The 19,584-nt window shown below is 36.0% G+C and overlaps 1 protein-coding gene across 8 annotated transcripts in view; it reads left to right on the top strand.

The window, feature by feature from the left end:
- Positions 1-18,654, top strand: part of ZZZ3 (zinc finger ZZ-type containing 3) — a 55,289-nt gene extending 36,635 nt beyond the window's left edge. For 2 of the 8 annotated variants that reach the window (XM_036443700.2, XM_036443701.2), the window contains 9 exons: positions 2,008-2,155; positions 2,242-2,357; positions 2,777-2,866; positions 4,072-4,173; positions 6,460-6,555; positions 8,628-8,780; positions 14,534-14,668; positions 16,985-17,085; positions 17,380-18,654. In XM_036443700.2, coding sequence (XP_036299593.1) covers positions 2,008-2,155; positions 2,242-2,357; positions 2,777-2,866; positions 4,072-4,173; positions 6,460-6,555; positions 8,628-8,780; positions 14,534-14,668; positions 16,985-17,085; positions 17,380-17,524 — 1,086 coding nt within the window. In that variant the 3' untranslated portion in view covers positions 17,525-18,654. The remainder of the gene's footprint in view (positions 1-2,007; positions 2,156-2,241; positions 2,358-2,776; positions 2,867-4,071; positions 4,174-6,459; positions 6,556-8,627; positions 8,781-14,533; positions 14,669-16,984; positions 17,086-17,379) is intronic. The other 6 variants (XM_036443703.2, XM_036443702.2, XM_036443704.2 and 3 more) reach the window with 6 other exon arrangements.
- The last annotated feature ends 930 nt before the right edge of the window (positions 18,655-19,584 follow it).

A 19,584-nucleotide genomic window follows, 5' to 3' on the forward strand; every position in this document is an offset into this window, starting at 1 on the left:
CCAATGGGTCCCGGATTGCGAGGGAGTGCAGGCCAGGCTGAGGGTTCCCACTGGTGCCAGGGGAAGGGACCATGGGACGGCTCCAGGGTGTATCTGGCCCATCTGGCCCAGTACCAGTCAGCCAGATCCCAGCAGCAAGCTAACCTACAAGTTGGAGTGTTCCCCGTGCATCAAAGGAACTGGCCCAATGAACAGTTGGACACTTGGCATAATTATTAGGCTTTTATTATATAGGATTTGCTGTTGCAAGAAGATATAGTATTTACAATGATTACTTAAAATGGAACCAGCTAAAATAAGTAGTATTGTAAATATTGATAAAACATTTGTTAACCTTAATTTTATTTTGTTCATGTTTCCAGGTGGACAGAACATAGAGTTAGGCACATTTATTAAAGTTGTATACAGCTGGGTATTTGCTGGTTCTCCATTTTCAGGTTTAATTTAGAACTGAATTTCTTTTCATTTTATGTCAGAAACGGGTGTGATATAGACCAGTTTTAACGTACAGATGTACAGTAAGTCCAGATACTATAATAATCATGAAAAATGTGTGTTTCTTAGGGAGAAATGTTTATACTGGATTTACTTTAGGTGTTTGACTCTTGTTTTTCTGTGTTTACTCATGTATACTTAATTTGCCTATTCTCTAGGTTTACCGCATTAAGCTGTTGACATGTGATCTGTTTGTTTTAGTGGACATCTAGAAACTCCTCATTGAAATTAAGAAATTTGTGGTATATATTAATATATAGAATGCAGCAAACATTTGTGGCTGTTAGCTTTCTTTAATATTACCATCATTACTTTTAAAAGATGATCTAATTTGCTAAAGTTGAACCGTAAACTTATAGGTACTATTATGATAATGTAATATGTCATAAGCAAAATAAGAATTAAGAATTCTGTGTCACAAAGTGGATTTTGCCCTTCCAGTTTTATAATTTATGATTGTTTTCCTCATTGCTTTAAATGTTGAAGGTATTGTATAAGTAACACACACATATCTACCACCTAGAGTCTCCAATTATCATTTTACTATTTTTGCTTTATATCACATATCTATCAGTCTTCAATCCATAATTCCATCTTATTGTAAGATAGAATGCTTTCCATGTATTTTAAAGTTGTAGACATATTAATTTATCAAAATACTTTAAATGCATATTATTAAGTAAAATTCTTAGGCTTTTTTAAAGGTGAATTTTTCATACAATGAAAGTTAAAATATCCTAATTGTAGTACTCTGTGAGTTCAACAAATGTATCCATCTATGTTTAACCCACACCCCTTAAAAGACATTGATCATAGTCACCTGATTATAGTAATTATAACAATGAATGACTTCTCTAAAGGTGGTTGGTAAAGTAACTGAATTTAAAGTAAATTAAAGGTATAATTTTGATTCTCAAGATATCACAGTTTTCACCCTAACCTATTTGGCTCAGTGGATAGAGCGTCGGCCTGGGTTCTGAAAGGACCCGGTTCTGTTCTGGTCAAGGGCATGTACTTGGTTGTGGGCACATCCCCAGTAGGAGGTGTGCAGGAGGCAGACTCTCTATCCCACTCCCTTTGTATAAAAAAATCAATAAAATATATATTTTTTAAAAGGATATAATTTTTTTTACATGTCGTAAGAGTATATATTGTGAAAATCATTGTTTTATGGATAAGTGGTGAACTGGACTACATTTAAAATAAACAACCTTTTTTTGCTTTGCTGTTTATGTTTAAAGTCTGCTAGTGATAATGTACAATATGTCTATACAGTTCAGCTTTAGAGCTCTAAAAATAGTGCTTATGTTTTGTTAAACCGATTCATCCTTTCCTTGTTATCATCTTTACCATTTAATGTGTAGACTACATTATCTTAACTTCATTGGCTATTGGATTTTAATTGTGACTACAAATGCCCAGTTGATGATTATTTGGATTTGATGTCATCTGTAGTTTGGCTATAGTTGATAATTTCTTGAATTAAATTTAGACTGTTTTATTTTTTTCCAGGCTGATATAGGGCTTCCTTACCCACAAAGAGTTGTTCAATTGCCTGAGATTGTATGGGACCAATATACCAATAGTCTTGGGAACTTTGAAAGAGAATTTAAAAATCGTAAAAGACATACTAGGAGAGTTAAGCTAGTTTTTGATAAAGGTAAGAAATGACATGATAAGAATTTGAGTAGAGAAATACCTGGCAAAGTCCTGCTTTAATAATCCTATTCATGGTCTTTTATTTAGTAGGTTTACCTGCTAGACCAAAAAGTCCTTCAGATCCTAAGAAGGATGGAGAGTCCCTTTCCTACTCTGTGCTGCCTTTGAGTGATGGTCCAGAAGGCTCAAGCAATCGTCCTCAAGTAAGCAGTACACAGTATTGGAGTAGGGAAATTTGAATTGTAGACAAAATATTCTGACTTTTTGCTGATTTGTATTCTTAAAATGTAAGCAGTCTTTTCACTGAAGATAGCAGGGACATGACCTTGAAGTTAAGAGAAACTTGGATTGCATACCCACCTCTAACAATTACTAGCTGTGGGACTTCAGATGTCATTTATTAAGGTCTCTAAGCTGTAGTTTTTGATTATATAAAACATAATTAATATTGCCTATGTTGTAGAGTTGTTGTGAGGATTAAATGAATAATATGTGTAATATTACATTATATACATGTTTAAAAAGTAAATTTACTAAAACATTTGGAATTAATAAAAAAGTTCCATAGTTTGTTATTTGGCTATATCAGAGGGCGGTCTTTGTTCCTTTCTGCTTGACAAAGGCCTTGTTTTATATGCAGATGATAAGAGGACGTCTGTGTGATGACACCAAACCTGAAACCTTTAACCAGTTGTGGACTGTTGAAGAACAGGTAATAGATATTTCTAAATTGTGTAGATTAAAAAGAGTTAAAATTAGATATGGATAAAGTGTATGTTATTGCTTATAATCTCTCTTCACCATGAATTTAAAATATTTAAACTTATTTCTGTATACTTTTTTGCAATCTTTAAGAATTTTGGATTTTGAGCATATATGAAATCCTGTTTGGGCTGATTTTTAAAGGAGGACTTGGTTTTGGGAGGAAGAGTTAAAAAGGTAGTGAAATGGACAGACTAAAGCTTTTGTATTGCAGTTTTGGGAGAGAAAAAACTTGGGGCCAAGTCAGTGTGCCTCAGTGAGCTCTTGTTTTGTTGTGAGGGGAGATGACGAAGCCAGTCAGAGGGTTCTGTTTCCTTGTGGCATGCAGCTAGGACTGTTTGTGGGTAAGGTTGGAGACACATTTCTGTCTCATAGGAGGATTAACTTCTCAGCTGTACTGAGTTTATTAAAAGCTTAAGAATCTTGACTTCAGGCATCTAGATTATTTCGCATCTTTATTATTTATTACTATGGGAGAACTGAGGAATAGGTCAGAATATTAAAATCAAATCTTTGAATGGAGGACCACACAAAGGAAGGAAAGTCTCTTTTTCTGTCCAAATCAAATTAATTTACACGTTTTTGTCAAATGTATAAGGGTGAACCTCAACGTAGTCTATAAGAAAAGATAGTCAATGGAAATCACCAAGATGTGTAAAATATTAATTTTTGCATGCTATCTTTTTATTGAAGTGAATAGAAAATCTTTTTAAAAAAATATATTTTATTGATTTTGTACAGAGAGGAAGGGAGAGAGATAGAGAGCTAGAAACATCGATGAGAGAGAAACATCAATCAGCTGCCTCTTGCACACCCCCTACTGGGGATATGCCCGCAACCAAGGTACATGCCCTTGACCGGAATCGAACCCTGGACCCTTCAGTACCCAAGCCGACGCTCTATCCACTGAGCCAAACCGGTCTCGGCAGTGAATAGAAAAATCTTTTTATGGGCTTCTCTAGGCTTATTCTCTAATTTCGTTTTCTCTGTGAATTCTTTAAGTTGCTTTATGGGAACTTTTTCTTACATGACGATTTCTAGTGCCTAACCCCCAAATTTGAGGAGGGAATATTATAATTTAAAATGAAATGTTGATGTATTTATTTAGAAATTCAGTATTAAACTTTCTTAAATGTGATCTTGGATTTGGCTTAGAAAAAGCTTGAACAGCTACTCCTGAAATACCCTCCTGAAGAAGTGGAATCACGACGCTGGCAAAAGATAGCAGATGAGCTGGGCAATAGGACAGCAAAGCAGGTAATTGAGGAGACAGTCCCATATTGTTGATATGTTTTTGATAGTTTATTTTATGAAGGATAGTGTGACTGACATCAGCAGACTGCAGCATCATTTTAGCTACAGAGTGTAATGGTATGTAGGGTTTTAAAATTAGCATTGTATATTTTTGTGTTGATTTCAGAACAAAGTTGAGATAATACTAAAAAAATAAAAATGTAATGGATTTAGTGTCCGTTGAATGCTTGATGATGCACCAGTGATATACTTTTGAAAAAATTCTTTATTGAATAAAGTATTACATATGTCTCCTTTTCCCTTTATTGACCTTTCCCTCGACCATTCCCACCCCCCAGCACATGCCCTCACCCTCCTAGTGTCTGTGTTCGTTGGTTATGTTTCTGTGCATGCATACAAGTCCTTTGGTTAATCTCTTACCCTCCTCCCCTGTCTGCCTTCTGAGGTTTGACGATCTGTTTGATACTTATCTGTCTCTGGAGCTATTTTCATCAGTTTATGTTGTTCATTATATTCCACAAATGAGTGAGATTATATGATACTTATCTTTCTCTGACTAGCTTATTTCACTTAGCATAATGCTCTCCATGTCCATCCATGCTGTTGCAAATGGTAAGAGTTCCATCTTTTTTACAGCAGGGTAGTATTCCATTGTGTAGGTGTACCACCGTTTTCTAATCCACTCATCTGCTGATGGGCACTTTGGCTGTTTCCAAACCTTAGCTATGGTAAATCGTGCTGCTGTGAACATAAGGGTGCATATACCTTTTTTGATTGGTGTTTCTGATTTCTTGGGATATATTCCTTGAAGTGGGATTACTGGGCCAAATGGGAGTTGCGTTTTTAATTTTTCGAGGAAACTCCATATTGTTTTTCACAGTGGCTGTACCAGTGTGCATTCCCACCAGCAGTGCACGAGGGTTCCTTTTTCTCCCCATCTTCACCAGCACTTAACTGTTCGTTGATTTGTTGATGATAGCCATTCTGACAGGTGTGAGAGAGTACCTCATTGTTGTTTTGATTTGCATCTCTTGGATGATTAGTGACTTAGAGCATGTTTTCATATGTCTCTTGGCCTTCTGTATGTCCTCTTTAGAAAAGTGTCTGTTAGGTTCTTTGCCCATTTTTTTATTGGATTGTTTATCTTCCATTTGTTAAATTGTATGAGTTCCCTGTAAATTTTGGAGATTAAACCCTTATTGGATGTAACATTTAAAAATATGTTCTCCCATGCAGTGGGCTCTCTTGTTTTGTTGATTGTTTCTTTTACTGTGTAGAAGCTTTTTATTTTGATTTAGTCCCATTTCTTTATTTTCTCTTTAGTTTCATTTGTCCTAGAAGCTATATCGGTGAAGACACTGCCTCTTTCATTTCTAATTTTGTTTATTTGGGTCCTCTCTCTTTGCTTCTTGGTGAGCCTGGCTAGAGATTCATCAATCTTGATTATCCTTTCAAATAATCAGCTGTTGGTTTTATTAATCTTTTTTTATTGTTTTCTTGATCTCTGTCATTTATTTCTGCTGTGATCCTTATTATCTTCTTTCTTCTACTCACTCTGGGCTTTACTTGTTGCTCTCTTTCTAATTTTAGGTTGTAGAGTTAGATAATTTATTACCAGTGTTTCTTTTTTTTTTTAGTTAGGCCCATAATTCTATGCACTTCCCTCTCAGGACTGCTTTCACTGTGCCCCATAAATTTTGTATTGTTGTGTTTTCATTGTCATTTGTTTCCAGGATGTTTTTAATTTCTTCTTTGATCTCTTTGGTAACCAACTATATACTTTTTGATTAGACTGTGGTAATAGATTTGTGACATGGTCTTAGTATTTCCTGCTTGTCTCTAAAAAACCAGCAGTTTTCTCCTTTACATTCTCATCAATATTAGATGTTTTTTATATTATAAGCATAAGTATTTACAAGTTGAAAGTATGTATTTAGCTTTGGAATCAAACATTTAATAAATTTAAAATTGTTAGCATTCATTAAGATACACATATACATTTTAATTTTTAAAAGCTATTCATGTATTACATGCTTGTCTGCTGATGGGAATGATCCAGTAGAAAAGGAATAAGTGATAGTGTATGATAGACTGAATAACTGTTGAACATTTGTTAGTGAATCCCAATTTGACAGTCCTTCAGAACCTCCTGTATATGCTTTTGAGAGACTTCAATTTTAATAAAAAGCATATACACTTAGATGAATAATACATTTGAAATTGGACCAAAAACTATTCGGGTATAGCATATCAATACACTATGTTCAATGGATTGTCATGTTTTCTTAGGTTGCCAGCCGAGTGCAGAAGTATTTCATAAAACTAACTAAAGCTGGCATTCCAGTCCCAGGCAGAACACCAAACTTATATATATACTCCAAAAAGGTAAGAAGAAAATAGATGAAAATAAATCTTAGATCATAGATTAAACTCATCAAAGTCAGAAGTGCTATGTAAAGATGTATACATTTATTAGAATGGAGTTGTTTTATTTTTAAAAGTTCACTTATTCTAAGCATTTTGTTATATTGAGCATAAACACAGGGCAGGATTCCATGATTGCTACTCAGTTTAATTGAGAGAGCTTTAATGATGTTTGTTCATTATTTTCTTTGGAGTAGGTTAGCTTATTGAATGAGTGCTGCTTGAAATATTTTAAATTGAATGTGTCAGAAAGGCCTTTGTGATGTTAAAGTTTTTAGGATGTTTGACACTTTAATAAACACAATCAGTTTCCAGTTTTTAGATATGCTACTTAAGTCCAAGAATAGAAATGTTTAAGATATTTTATTTGATCCTCACTGTTATTTTAGAAGTGTGGAGAATATCACCTTCACTTTACTGATAATGGTATTAGTAGCTAGTTGTTATTCTCATGATTGAATGCTCTGGGTCAGGTACTACTTTACAATCTTTTTATAGATGAGACAACTAGGTCTTACAATATGTTGAGTAGATTGTCTATTCACATTACTGTTAAATATGGGAACCACTGATCCTCTGATTCTGATCTCAAGCCAGTTGCACAGTTGTTCTCTGGTTGTCTCCATATCAAATAAGCTACTGTCCCTCTCCTACATAGCACATTGCACCAAATTATATCCAGGGTTGTGGTTGTTGTTTTGCTTTAATTACAAAAAATAAAGCACATAATGGCCTAATTTCATTCCCTTAGTAAATCATCCTGGTACTTCCACTCCTCCACTACTTCCATCCTTTATATAAAGAGAAGCTAAGACCATATTAATGCTGTTGCCCTTTTTTTTTATTGAAGCTATATGTTTTGTTTTTATTCTTGTTACCAAGCTTTGGAAGCTTTTTTTAATATATCAATTGTTTTAAATATTCTGGATTTTCTTTTCCCTTAACATTACCTATATTAGATATATATAGAATTCATCCTATAACTTTGGAATGTTGGAACCTTGATAGCCAACATTCAACTTAACTGCTCTAATTTTATGGCTAGTTTCTAAGTTAGTCTTAGATGTGGGTTGTGATACTGGTTCTACCATTATCTCCTTCAACACCTTTGCAAACAGCTTAACCTCTCTGTGCCTCCATTTCTTGATCTTAAATTAGAGGTGGTAATAACGGCTTTATAGGAATGGGGTAAGGATTAAGTGAGCTTGGCATAAAGTAAGCAGTCAGTCAGTGTTAGGTACCATTTTTCAGACATTCACCATGTTGTGGAAATTTTTCTTTTACTTGATAGTTTTATATCTGGCTAAGGCTACTTCATCTTCCCTGATCTTCTATGAAGAGTGTAAAAGGAGTTCAGTTTAGCATTTGAGTGTCAGGAGTGTGATAAATACTGGGGATACAGATAAAAAGTTAGATAATGAGCATGTGGTCCCATTGTTTGGGTACTCCCGCTCTGTGTCTCTTCTTTGTTTTTTAACACGTTAAGTGCCCAGCCTGTTTTGTCTTCAGGACGGAAAGTATAGTGTCAGTCACCAGTGACTGACAGGGCGCTTAATGTGTTAAAGGTTAATTGTGCTTTAAAAATCCAGATAATGTAGGAAAAGCAGCTGCATAGGAGTGTGACGAATGATAGAAGTGAGCCCTAGCTGGTTTGGCTCAGCGGATAGAGCATTGGCCCTCAGACTGTTGGATCCCAGATTTGATTCTAGTCAAGGGCACGTACCTCGGTTGCAGGCTCTATCCCTGGCCCTGGACCAGGCACAAGGGGAGGCACCTAACTGATATGTCACTCTGTCTGTTTCTCCTTCTCCCTTCCACTCTCTCTAAAAATCAGTGGAAAAACATCTCAGGTGAGGATTAAGAACAACAGCAAATAAATAAATAAATAAATAAGTAAGTAAGTAAGTAAGTAAGTAAGTAAATAGAATTAAAACCCTTCTAATAGACTTGTAGGAAGTAACATTTATATTTTTTGTCTTAATTATTTTAATGATTTTCCACTGTTGCAATTAAACATTTGTTTTCTCATGTAGTCTTCAACAAGCAGACGACAGCACCCTCTTAATAAGCATCTCTTTAAACCTTCCACTTTTATGACTTCCCATGAACCACCAGTGTATATGGATGAAGATGATGACCGATCTTGTTTTCATGGCCACATGAGCACCACTATCGAGGAGGCATCAGTAAGTAATCTGTTTTTACTACAGATGTATATTTGTCTATGCACTGTACAGATTAGGGCCCAAATAAGCACACCAGGATTTTCTCATTATTCCTACTCCTTGGAGAATGAGGGTTTCTTTTTTTCTTTCTTCTTCTTCTTCTTTTTTTTAAAATAACAAATCAAATTTAAGGGTCTATTATTACAATGTGTTTAATTTTTTTAAATAAATGAAATAGAAGAGAATAATAAATCCATATTCATGCATCATCTAACTTCAATAATTTCAATTTATGACAATCTTGTTTTTATCTATACTTCCTTCGCATTCCAACTTTTTCACAAATATTTCAGACAAAGTTCTAGACATTATACAGTTTCATTATGTTTGTAGAGGTAATTCTTTATCTGATCAAATATACATTCAGTTCACATTTTCCTAATCATAAATTGCAATAAGTCCTCCCTTCCCCCTCCTTTTTTCTTTCTTACATTTTCTTGCTTGTTTTTGGTGAAAAACTGGGTAATTTATCTTGTAGAATTTAGCATTGTGTGGATTTTATTGTTTACATCTTCCTGGTGTCATTTAACCTGTTTTCTCTGTTCCCTGAATTTCCAGTAAATTTATAGGTCTAGCTAGTTGGTCAGACTCAGATTTATTAAGGTGGGCAGGACTATTTCATTTGTACTTTCATCCATTTGATCATCTCTTTTTTTTTTTCTTTTTGACACAGCCATTGCTTTTTGCCTAGATTCATTAATTCATTAAATGTTACAAAACAATGATATTCTTTCTTTTCTCCTTTATTTGATTATCCTACATACAGGAAAAGGCAGTATAGCTACTGAGGGAGAGTAGGGGAAGTAGAAAGAGACACAAACACTGATCACACTGGTTATTTGAGGGCAGGGGAGTAGGTTGGAAGGAGCATTATTAATTTTTTAAAAATGTATGGGTACCTTTATTCTTTGCTTATTATAGTAAGCACTTATTACTTTAGTAATTTGAAAAAAAAAATACTTTGAAATAAATCTAATCCTGGCCACCACCATGAACACTTGATAATTTTAGAACAGCTCAGACCACTGCTTAGTTCTTCCCTTTATTTTGTTTTTAAAATACTGAGTTTTTTCTCTAATATCTTTCAAAAATGACTGAGATTTAAAAATTTTATATTCTGAAAAATTGTTGGACTTAAATATATTTAATATGTTTTAGTTCATTGATAGTTGTAACTTATTCAAGTTGGATTTTGAATTCTTTTGACAAGACTCTAGTAGTCTTTAATAACTTCCTTATTGTCTGGTATGATAAGGAAGTTCAGGGTTCTTTTTGTATATTTCCTACCCCAGGCCTAGGGTAGGAAATATACTGTTTTCTTTTATTGGGAAATAGTATTAGTAAACTATATCCTGACTCCAAAAATGTTATTTGCTACTTGGTTGATCATTTTTTCTAGGCTGATTTAGTGGCAAGAGCTGGGAACTATATTTTTGTTCAAGGATAAAACACATCATAAGTTTATATTTTTATTTCAAATACAATTTCACTATGGGAATTTTACTTTCCCTTCTTAATCTTAAAATATTATCTTCTTTCTCCCATTTTGAAAACCCCATTTATCAGTAACATCAACATAATAATACTCATTTTCTTTGTCTTACACAGCTCACAAAAGTCTCAGAATATACTACTAACACTACCATCTATCCTATATAATAAAGAGCTAATATGCAAATGGTAGTCATGCAGTAATGCCACAGTGGCTCAGACACTCAACACTGGGGAGAGAGAAATGGGGACCAGCCAGGCTGCTGCCCGGAAGACAGACAAGCCGCCCACCCCATCGTCCCAGATGCCAGCAGCTGGGGCTGGGGCTGGGGCCCAGGAGAGGGAGAAGCCGCCCAACCCACGGTCCCGGGTGCCAGCACCTGCAGCTGTGGGCTGGGTGAATCTGGCCCAGGTCCTGGATTCCTGTGGTTGGCCAGAGGGAGGGAAGCCCGGGTCCCTGGTGCCTACAACAGGCTGGAGGAGGGAATGCTAGGCCTGGGTCCTGGGTTCAGAGCGAGCCAGAGGTGGTTAGGGGCAAAAAGGCTAGCAGGAGAGCAGTTAGGGGCGATCAGACAGGCAGGCAGAGGTGGTTAGGGGCAATCAGGCAGGCAGGCAGGTGTGCAGTTAGGAGCCAGCTGTCTCAATTTTGAGAGGCATTTGGACATCCCCCCACGGGGTCCTGGATTGGAGAGAGTGCAGACGGGGCTGAGGGCACCCCCCCTTCCTGTGCACAAATTTCATACACTGGGCCTCTAGTATGTAATAATTGGAAAAGGAGATTTTTATGAAAAATCAGCAAATAAAAGTAAGTCTCTATATTGTCTGTTTCTAGATTAAATACCGATTGTATACTTTGGTATCAAACTATATATAAAATAAATATATTTCTATTTATTTCAGAGAGGAAGGGAGAGGGAGAGATAGAAACATCAATGATAAAGAGAGAATCATTGATCAATTGCCTCCTGTACGCCCCATACTGGGGATCAAGCCAGCAACCTAAGCATATGCCCTTGACTGGAATCAAACCCAGGACCCTTCAGTTTGTAGGCCAACACTCTATCCACTGAGCCAAACTGGTTAGGGTGGGGCCCTATTCTTTAAAAAAAAAAAAAAAAAAATTTTTTTACTTATTTTTTAGAGAGAGTAAAGAAGAGAGATAGAGAGATAAAAACAGTGATTAGAGAAACATCAATTGGCTGCCTTCTGCAGGGGATTGAGCCCAAAACCCAGGCATGTACCCTGACCAGGAATCTTAACCAATGACCTTTTGGTTCATGGGTCTACACTTAACCACTAAGCAACACTGGCCAGGCAAAATGCCTATTCTTCAAAATTTTTTTAAAAACTTAACCATTTGAAAACAGCTTCTATCTGTCATATCTTAAGATATGCCGTTTGTATGTAATTTTAAAAATGGAATTGGCTCCTTTATGGAAAAACTGAAACCATAATAAAAATTAAAGTAAAATCAGTTTTACAAAAGCCAGCCCCTGGAGTTTCGACCTCCTACCTCTGACTCTCTAGGGAGTCTAGGGAGATGAGGCCCTGACCTCAGGGCAGCTAAAGAAGGGCTTTCTGCCCCTCCCCCCCCATTCTATTCCCATCTTTATTTCCAAGTGGGGGGCCCTGGGAGGAACCAAACCTGGGTGAGAGAGCAGGGACCCAAGACCCTATGGCCAGGGAAGGTAGGCTTAGGTGCCCCATCCCCAAAGCTCCTGGTTTATAGTGTGGGCATGGCATGGGTGCGTAGGGCCAGTTGGGGTTGGTACTATTAGTTCCAGATCTTGAGGAAGGTATATTTAATTTTATACTTTGTGGATATTAAAATTATTTATTTGAGAAATATCTATTCACACTTAATATATGTTAGGCTCTGCTAAGTTCAGTTAAATAAACAAAATATCTTTGATCTTTGCTCTTATAGACTTTAGTCTCATGAGAGAAGATAAGTGTATTATTACATCAATAAATTTAAAGTTAAAAATTGCTTCAAAAATAGCTGCTAGCATAATTATTTAAGATGTTCTTAATTTAGATTGGGAGTTTAAGTGGGAGACCGGAGAAAGTGACAGTCAAGCTGGCAGTTGAAGGATTAATAAAATTTAGTCAGGCCAGGAGAGGTGGCAGGATATTCAAAAGAATTACATTTTGAGAATATTGGCAAAATATAATATAGTAGGCTTAACTTTTGTTTGGTTGATTATTTTAAGATAGCCATCCCTTGTCCCCTCTTATCCTCAGAGGATATATTCTAAAACATCCCTTCTCCCGCAGTGGGTGCCTGAAACCACTGATAGCTCCAAACCCTATAAAGACATGTACATATCTGTGATTAAAATTAAATTCATAAATTGAACAATTTCACAGGTGGAGATTTGTTCTTACTATAGACCTTATATCACTTAGTGTAATGTCTTCAAGTTTCATTTATCTTGTAATGTGTCATAATTTTCTTTTTTAAGACTGAATAATAGTTCATAATGCACATGCACACACACTCACACATATTTAGCAGAGTTTGTACTCTTTGTATTTGTTTAAAATATCTGCATTCAATAAATTTTGTTATAAGATTTTTTACTACATAATTTAGATCACATCATATTTATTAGTGTTACTTACTAGATTACTTAAATTGTCTTAGTGGTGACATAGGAAGGCAGTAGCTATTTTAATATCTTTGACAAGAATTTGAAATGGATGAAAGAGAATGGGAGATAAGGTAGATGAAGTGTGAGACTGTAGAGAATCTTTTATCCAGCTACATACTTTGGACCTGATGCTATAGTCCAGTGGTTCTCAACCTCTCTATTGTCATGACCCTTTTATACAGTTCCTTTAATAACTGTGTTTTCCGATGGTCTTAGGTGACCCAGCTCGTGGTTTTCAGCCTATGGGTCAAGATCCACAAGTTGAGAACTGCTGCTGTATAACCTAAGGCCATCAGAAAACAGATATTTACATTATAATTTATTAACAGTAGTAAAATTACAGTTATGAAGTAGCAACGAAAATAATTTTATGGTTGGGGTCACCACAACATGGGAACTGTATTAAAGGATAATGGTATTACAAAGGTTGAGAACCACTGCTGTAGACAGTCAGGAAGCCATTCCAGAGATGTTAAGTAATGGAGGGAGTAGAGGGAGGAGTAGGTACTATAGAGAACCAATTTGAGAGAGAGATTAGAAAGTGTTAAGTAGTGACAAGATTTGTTACATTAGATATGAGACAGTGAAAAATTAAGGGTAACTCTTTTAGGTAGGCTTTAGCTGCTAAATGTGTGAGGAATTATAGAATCAGATAAATCAGTTTCAAATTCATCAGACTCTGCAAAGCTCCTAGGCCTTGGGCAACTGTTATAATTTCTATAAAAGCCAGTTTTCTTGATGTAAAATACACATTGTAGTTTACTAATACCTAACATGGAGAGAAGGAGGGAAGAGAGGGACACGGGTTGTCTGGTCAGGACCAGTAATTGATGAAACATGAGGGTGTTGGTGAATTGGGTATGCTTTTAGGTACATGTGGAAATTGGTGACCATGGATCAGTCATGAGGTAGCAAAGGAAAGAAATGGGCTCTGGGTGACAGAGCACAAATAAATTGGGAGGATAAGAAACACTGACTCACCTATCAACTTCAACTTCATATTTTTATATAGTTTTTATTACTCATTTCTTTTATACTCTATTTTAAATCATCTTTGTACCTTATTCCATCCCCTTGAGTAAGATGAATGTACTGCCTTGATCATTGGGAGTACAGAGCAGAAAGCAAAGCAGAGACTGGTTTGCTTGCTGTTAGGAAAATGTTATATTTACCTGAGGAAGCATAAAATCTGTTAGATTGAAGCAGAGGAGATTTCGCTGGTCAGGGAGAAGTAGATTATCCGGTGTCAGGTAGCTACCAGTGTGTCGGGATGTGGCGTCTGCATTAGTGTGTGACAAGGTGGCAGCCATGCCCTGCTCTCCTGCTACCTCCCTATGAGGCAGCACACGAGAGTTCAGTAGGATGCAGTAAGAAGCCCTCTGAAAGTTTTAGTCTGAAATATTGCTAATAGAAAACACTGTTTTCTGTACTAGTTTTCTAAAAGGAAAGGCACCCTCCCTAGAAGTGAAAAATCTTGTTGATAGAAATACTCTGTGTCACTATTTCTTACAATTATCATTTTAATTATCAGACTAACATTTTTTGTTTTATGCTTTGTGATTTCAATAGGATGAAGAAAGTATTCCTATTATGTACAGGAATCTACCTGAATATAAGGAACTATTACAGTTTAAAAAGTTAAAGAAGCAGAAACTTCAGCAAATGCAAGCTGAAAGTGGATTTGTACAACACTTGGGCTTTAAGGTAAATTCTACTTACTCTTACTATTTAATTAATTTTTGAAAGGGTGATAGAGATATTTAAGATGGCTTCGGAGTTTTAAACGCCACAACTTCCAAGCATACAGGTAAAAGTAAGTTTAGTTCTCAACCTGTTATTTACACAAAGTAGTGTGTCAATGGCAAACATACAGGTTTCTGTACTTTGAGGTAAAATGTGAAATAAGTTTTTGTCTACCTATTTCTCTTTTTTACCTTCCAGTTTTACTGAGATGTAATTGATAAGTAAAAGTTGTATCATCTCAAATAGTTAACCATTTTTTGTGTGTGGTGATGACACACAAGATATATTCTCTTAGCAAATTTTGAGTACTGCATACTTTAAAATTATTAACTATAGTCACCATGCTGTACATTAGTTTTTCAGAACTTATTTGTCTTATAATTGAAGGTTTGTGTCCTTTGACCAACATTGTACCACTTTTCCTGTTCCCATCCCCCACCCCTGTTCTACTCTCTTCTCTGAGTTCGACTGTTTGAGTTTCCACCTATCAGTGAGATTATACAGCATTTGCCTTTCACTGGCTTATTTCAGTTTGCCTAATGTCTTCTAGTTTCATCCCTGTTGTCACAAATGACAGAATTTTTTTCTGCATTATGACTGAACAATACTCCAGTGTGTGTGTGTGTGTGTGTGTGTGTGTGTGTGTGTGATATTTTTTTTTATCCATGCACCCGTGGAACTGTTTCCCTTTTTTTGCTGTTGTTCATGAATCAGAAATTTGTTTTCTTTCACATCAAAGTATTTTTGTTACTTTTTCAGACACTAGTAGAAATACATTTAGCATTTCACAAAATTTTGAAATACCCAATTATGCTTCAGGCACTAGGCTAAATGCTAGAGATTCAACAGTAAATAAGACAGACTCAGTTTCTTTCTTACTCTGTTTCTTTCTTCTTTTTCTTTTCCTTTTTCTTTTTTAAATTACTTTATTGATTAAGGTATCACATATTTGTCATCATCTCGGGGAATTTAGAAAAAGTGAAATGGTTGAGTACGACTAGATTGCATATTGGAGAATAGTGAGAGGCTATTGAGGTGCCAGGGAAATCTTGGTAAGGAATTTAAATTGTTCTAAAGGATTGTGGAACTGTTGGTAATATGAAATTTGCATTTCAGAAAGGTCATTCTTAAACCATTAGTATTGATAATCTTTACAAAGGCAGTGGGTTTAGAGTGGATAACTCTTAATTTCTGAATACTGTGTTGTTAAATTTTATTTTTAACAATAATGTATTCATGTATGTTATTTATGTTATTTGGAAAAATGAAGTGAAGGAGAAAAAGATAATTCTGTCCTCAGTTGGGGATTTTTCTTTCAGTAATTTATAAGAGATGAGAATTTCTTGAATTTGCCTGGTGGCTGTGGAATAAAGATTGACAGATTTGAGAACACTTTAGGCATTAGACTACTGGATGGGATTGGAGTAGGTGATAATGAGACCATGAACTATCAACTTGCTGTAGTGGTATACATGAAAATACTGATGTATGCTGTGATTGACACACTGAAATTTAAAACGAGATTTTTATACCTGTGGTTTTCTGGCCTAGCCATTAGCTAGGCTGTATGAAAGCATTTTCCCTCTTGATCCTTCAGTGATTCTGCCTTTCTTCTAGGGATTTTCCAAATTGACAGCTCTGACCTTTCAGAGGAAACTTCACTTCTCATAATTTTGCCGCAAGACCCAGTTGTGGCTTGTTGGCCAGTCTGTCGGCCATTCTGGGTGGCCTGATGATCAAAGAAACTAGAAATGACATTTACTTTGATTTCTCAAATAGCACAGAACACACTGAGGTCTTCCACAGGCACCACATAAAGAAGGAGCCTGGCCTTCCTTCCCTTCAGATGGCCATTGGCCATAGGAGCCTGTGGGCTTGGAGAGGAATTCAGTAAAATAAGAGTTTGGAGAGGATTTTGAGCTTGCCTGGTGATTTAGGTACGAAAGTGTGTTAAATGGTTCCGTGACATGTTTGTAAAGTTGAACCACAGTGTTAAGGGAGTGGTTCGCGATCACAGTCATTGTACCCTGGTGATGAATAATCGCCAATCAACCACACAGCCAAGTTTGTAGGTAGTTTATTAAAAATTTTAAAGAATAAATTAAAACACACCATATTAAAGTTAATTTCTTATAATGTCCCTCTTGTCCACCTGCACTTGGTCTTAAGTGGGTGGAATTTCAGTCCATGCTAGGTGTGCATACCATGAGTTTTCCAGCAGAGAAAAGGTTTTGGAATAATGAAGCTTGATGCCTTTTCTCTCTGAATCTCTGACAGTGTGATAACTGTGGCATAGAGCCTATCCAGGGTATTCGGTGGCATTGCCAGGATTGTCCTCCAGGAATGTCTTTGGATTTCTGTGATTCTTGTTCAGACTGGTAAGTGTTTTCTACATTGTACATCTTTAATTTTGACTAGAACTTTCAGTAACTAGTGAATTTGCTTTCCAGACTACTTAGAAAATCACATCTGCTGGATTAAATTCTATTGTTCTAGGGCGATGAAGAAGTTTTCCTTAATTATAATATTTCTTAAGTATAACTTTCCATTAGAGATTTGGAGAGATTAATGGGTTTAACCCAGTTGAGCTGTGAGGAAGTTCTGGAATATCTAGATTAAAATGCATCCACTGCCATGTAATAATGTTTGTGCATGTGTGCTTTTCTTTACAGCCTACATGAAACAGATATTCACAAAGAAGATCACCAGTTAGAACCTGTGTATAGGTCAGAGACATTTTTAGACAGAGACTACTGTGTGTCCCAGGGCACCAGTTATAATTACCTTGACCCAAACTACTTTCCAGCCAACAGATGACATGGGAGAGAACACCGTATGCTAGTCCTCTTCAACACATAGCAATGGTTTCATTGTGAGTTATGTGCACAGTTTGGAAAGGTTCTCTGCTTTCCCTGAATGACACTCACAGCATGACAGCTTCCTGAGTGTTCTCGTCCAGTCCAGCTCTGCACCGTGTGGCTCCAGATGGCTGCTCAGCAGCTGAACATTCCTGGTGAGCAAAGGGTTTCCTTGGTGAGTCTCTCACCCCCACCTTCCAGTCTCTGAGGTGGCACTTAAATAGGTGAGATGGAAATGAGAGCACACATTAAAACGTGAGTCAGTTCCAAAGGTTTCAAGAACTTGGTCATAAATACGACAATGAGAAGACGAAGTATTTATATTAAAACAGTTTAGTAGCTTTCAGTTTTGTGAAAATAGTCTTCAGCACAGAAACTGACTTCTTTAGACAAAATTTTAACCAATGAAGGTGTTTGCTTCTAGAATATACACTTTAAAAGAACTCCATTCCCCCACCCACCCCTGACGGCTGTTAGTAAATTGGAACTGCTTAACCATATTGATATCTAATTTCTTTTAACCACAATGAACTGTCCTTACCAACACGAAGCACTACAAGAGACAGCGGCCACATCGCTTCCTTAACCAGCTCATGGTGTGTGAATGTTATAAAATGGTCACTCAGATATATTTTTTAAATGTAATGTTATATAAGATGATCATGTGATGTGTACAAACTATGGTGAAAAGTGCCAGTGGTAGTAACTGTGTAAAGTCTTTAATTCACAACATTAATTCCTTTAAAGTACACAGCCTTCTGCCTCTGTATTTGGAGTTGTCAGTACAACTCATCAAAGAAAACTGCCTAATATAAAGATCATATATATGGTAATAACTCCCCCTTTTGTAGTCTGCACAAGATCCATAAAAGATTGTATTTTTATTACTATTTAAACAAGTGATTAAATTCGTCTGCGCAGTGAGCAAGGGCTCACATGCATTCTTTTATACTGCTGGGTTTTGTTGTGCATCATTTACGACATTTTGTATGTTTCTTCTTATCTGTGTATACAGTATGTTCTTGAATAATGTTCATTTGTCAGGAGACTGTGAGAAATAAACTATGTGGATACTGTCTGTTTATATTATAGAATGCCTGTTGTGACTTCCTTTGGTTAGATTTTGGATTTTTTCCCCTCAAGAGTTTTGCTTTACCTGTCCCTTCAAAACGGGTAAGGACTTTATTATTGAAACGAGAGTGAACTTGAAAAGCTCTGTAAAAGATGATACTGAAGCACTAAGTTATAAACTAGGTACAAAAGAACACATACTATAGCTAAAGAAAAAGGCAGTTTTATTCAGCTATGAAAACTTAAACAGTGGAAAATTTTACTCATTCTTTTTGATAAAATAAGCCCCCACGTATTTAATTTAAATAGGTGGCTTTTGAAAAAACCTGTATTCCCTGGAAATTATTATTGATTATTAGAAAAGACAGTATATATATTCTAAGATTAAGAGTTATACTGACCCAATTGTGAGAGTCTCCTGCTTTTTCTAATTTTAAATCAAGGGGACATTATTTACTAGGCCTCTTTTAACACATTGAAGGGTACTAAAACCATACCCTGGATGTTTTTAATTCAGAAAAGTAATATAATTTTAAATATAGAAATATGAGAATTTTAACATAATATATTAATTAAAGATTACTGATGATGTTGGTAAAATATATTGTATCAGAAAGGAAACGAAATGGAGTTAAGCTTAACTTCTCACCTTGGAATTACTAGTTGGGAGAAGAGGAGGGGGATCATTAGAATCCCGGGCATTTTGATACTAGACGTTAAGTGAATATGCCAGAAGATCTATCTTCAACCTGTAGCAAGATAGTACCACTGCGTGGCGACCTCTGTAAATTCTGTATTTGTATAGAAATAATAATACCAATTAGTTCTGGAGGATCATTCAGACACATTCAAAAATTCCATAAAGCATGAAGTATGCTTTGGAAGAGGGCTATGAATGGTACAGTTGTTATGTACACAGAATAGAAAATATATCCTATATAATAAAAG

The sequence above is a fragment of the Pipistrellus kuhlii genome, unplaced genomic scaffold (assembly GCF_014108245.1).
Source record: "Pipistrellus kuhlii isolate mPipKuh1 unplaced genomic scaffold, mPipKuh1.p scaffold_m20_p_2, whole genome shotgun sequence".
Lineage (NCBI taxonomy): Eukaryota > Metazoa > Chordata > Mammalia > Chiroptera > Vespertilionidae > Pipistrellus > Pipistrellus kuhlii.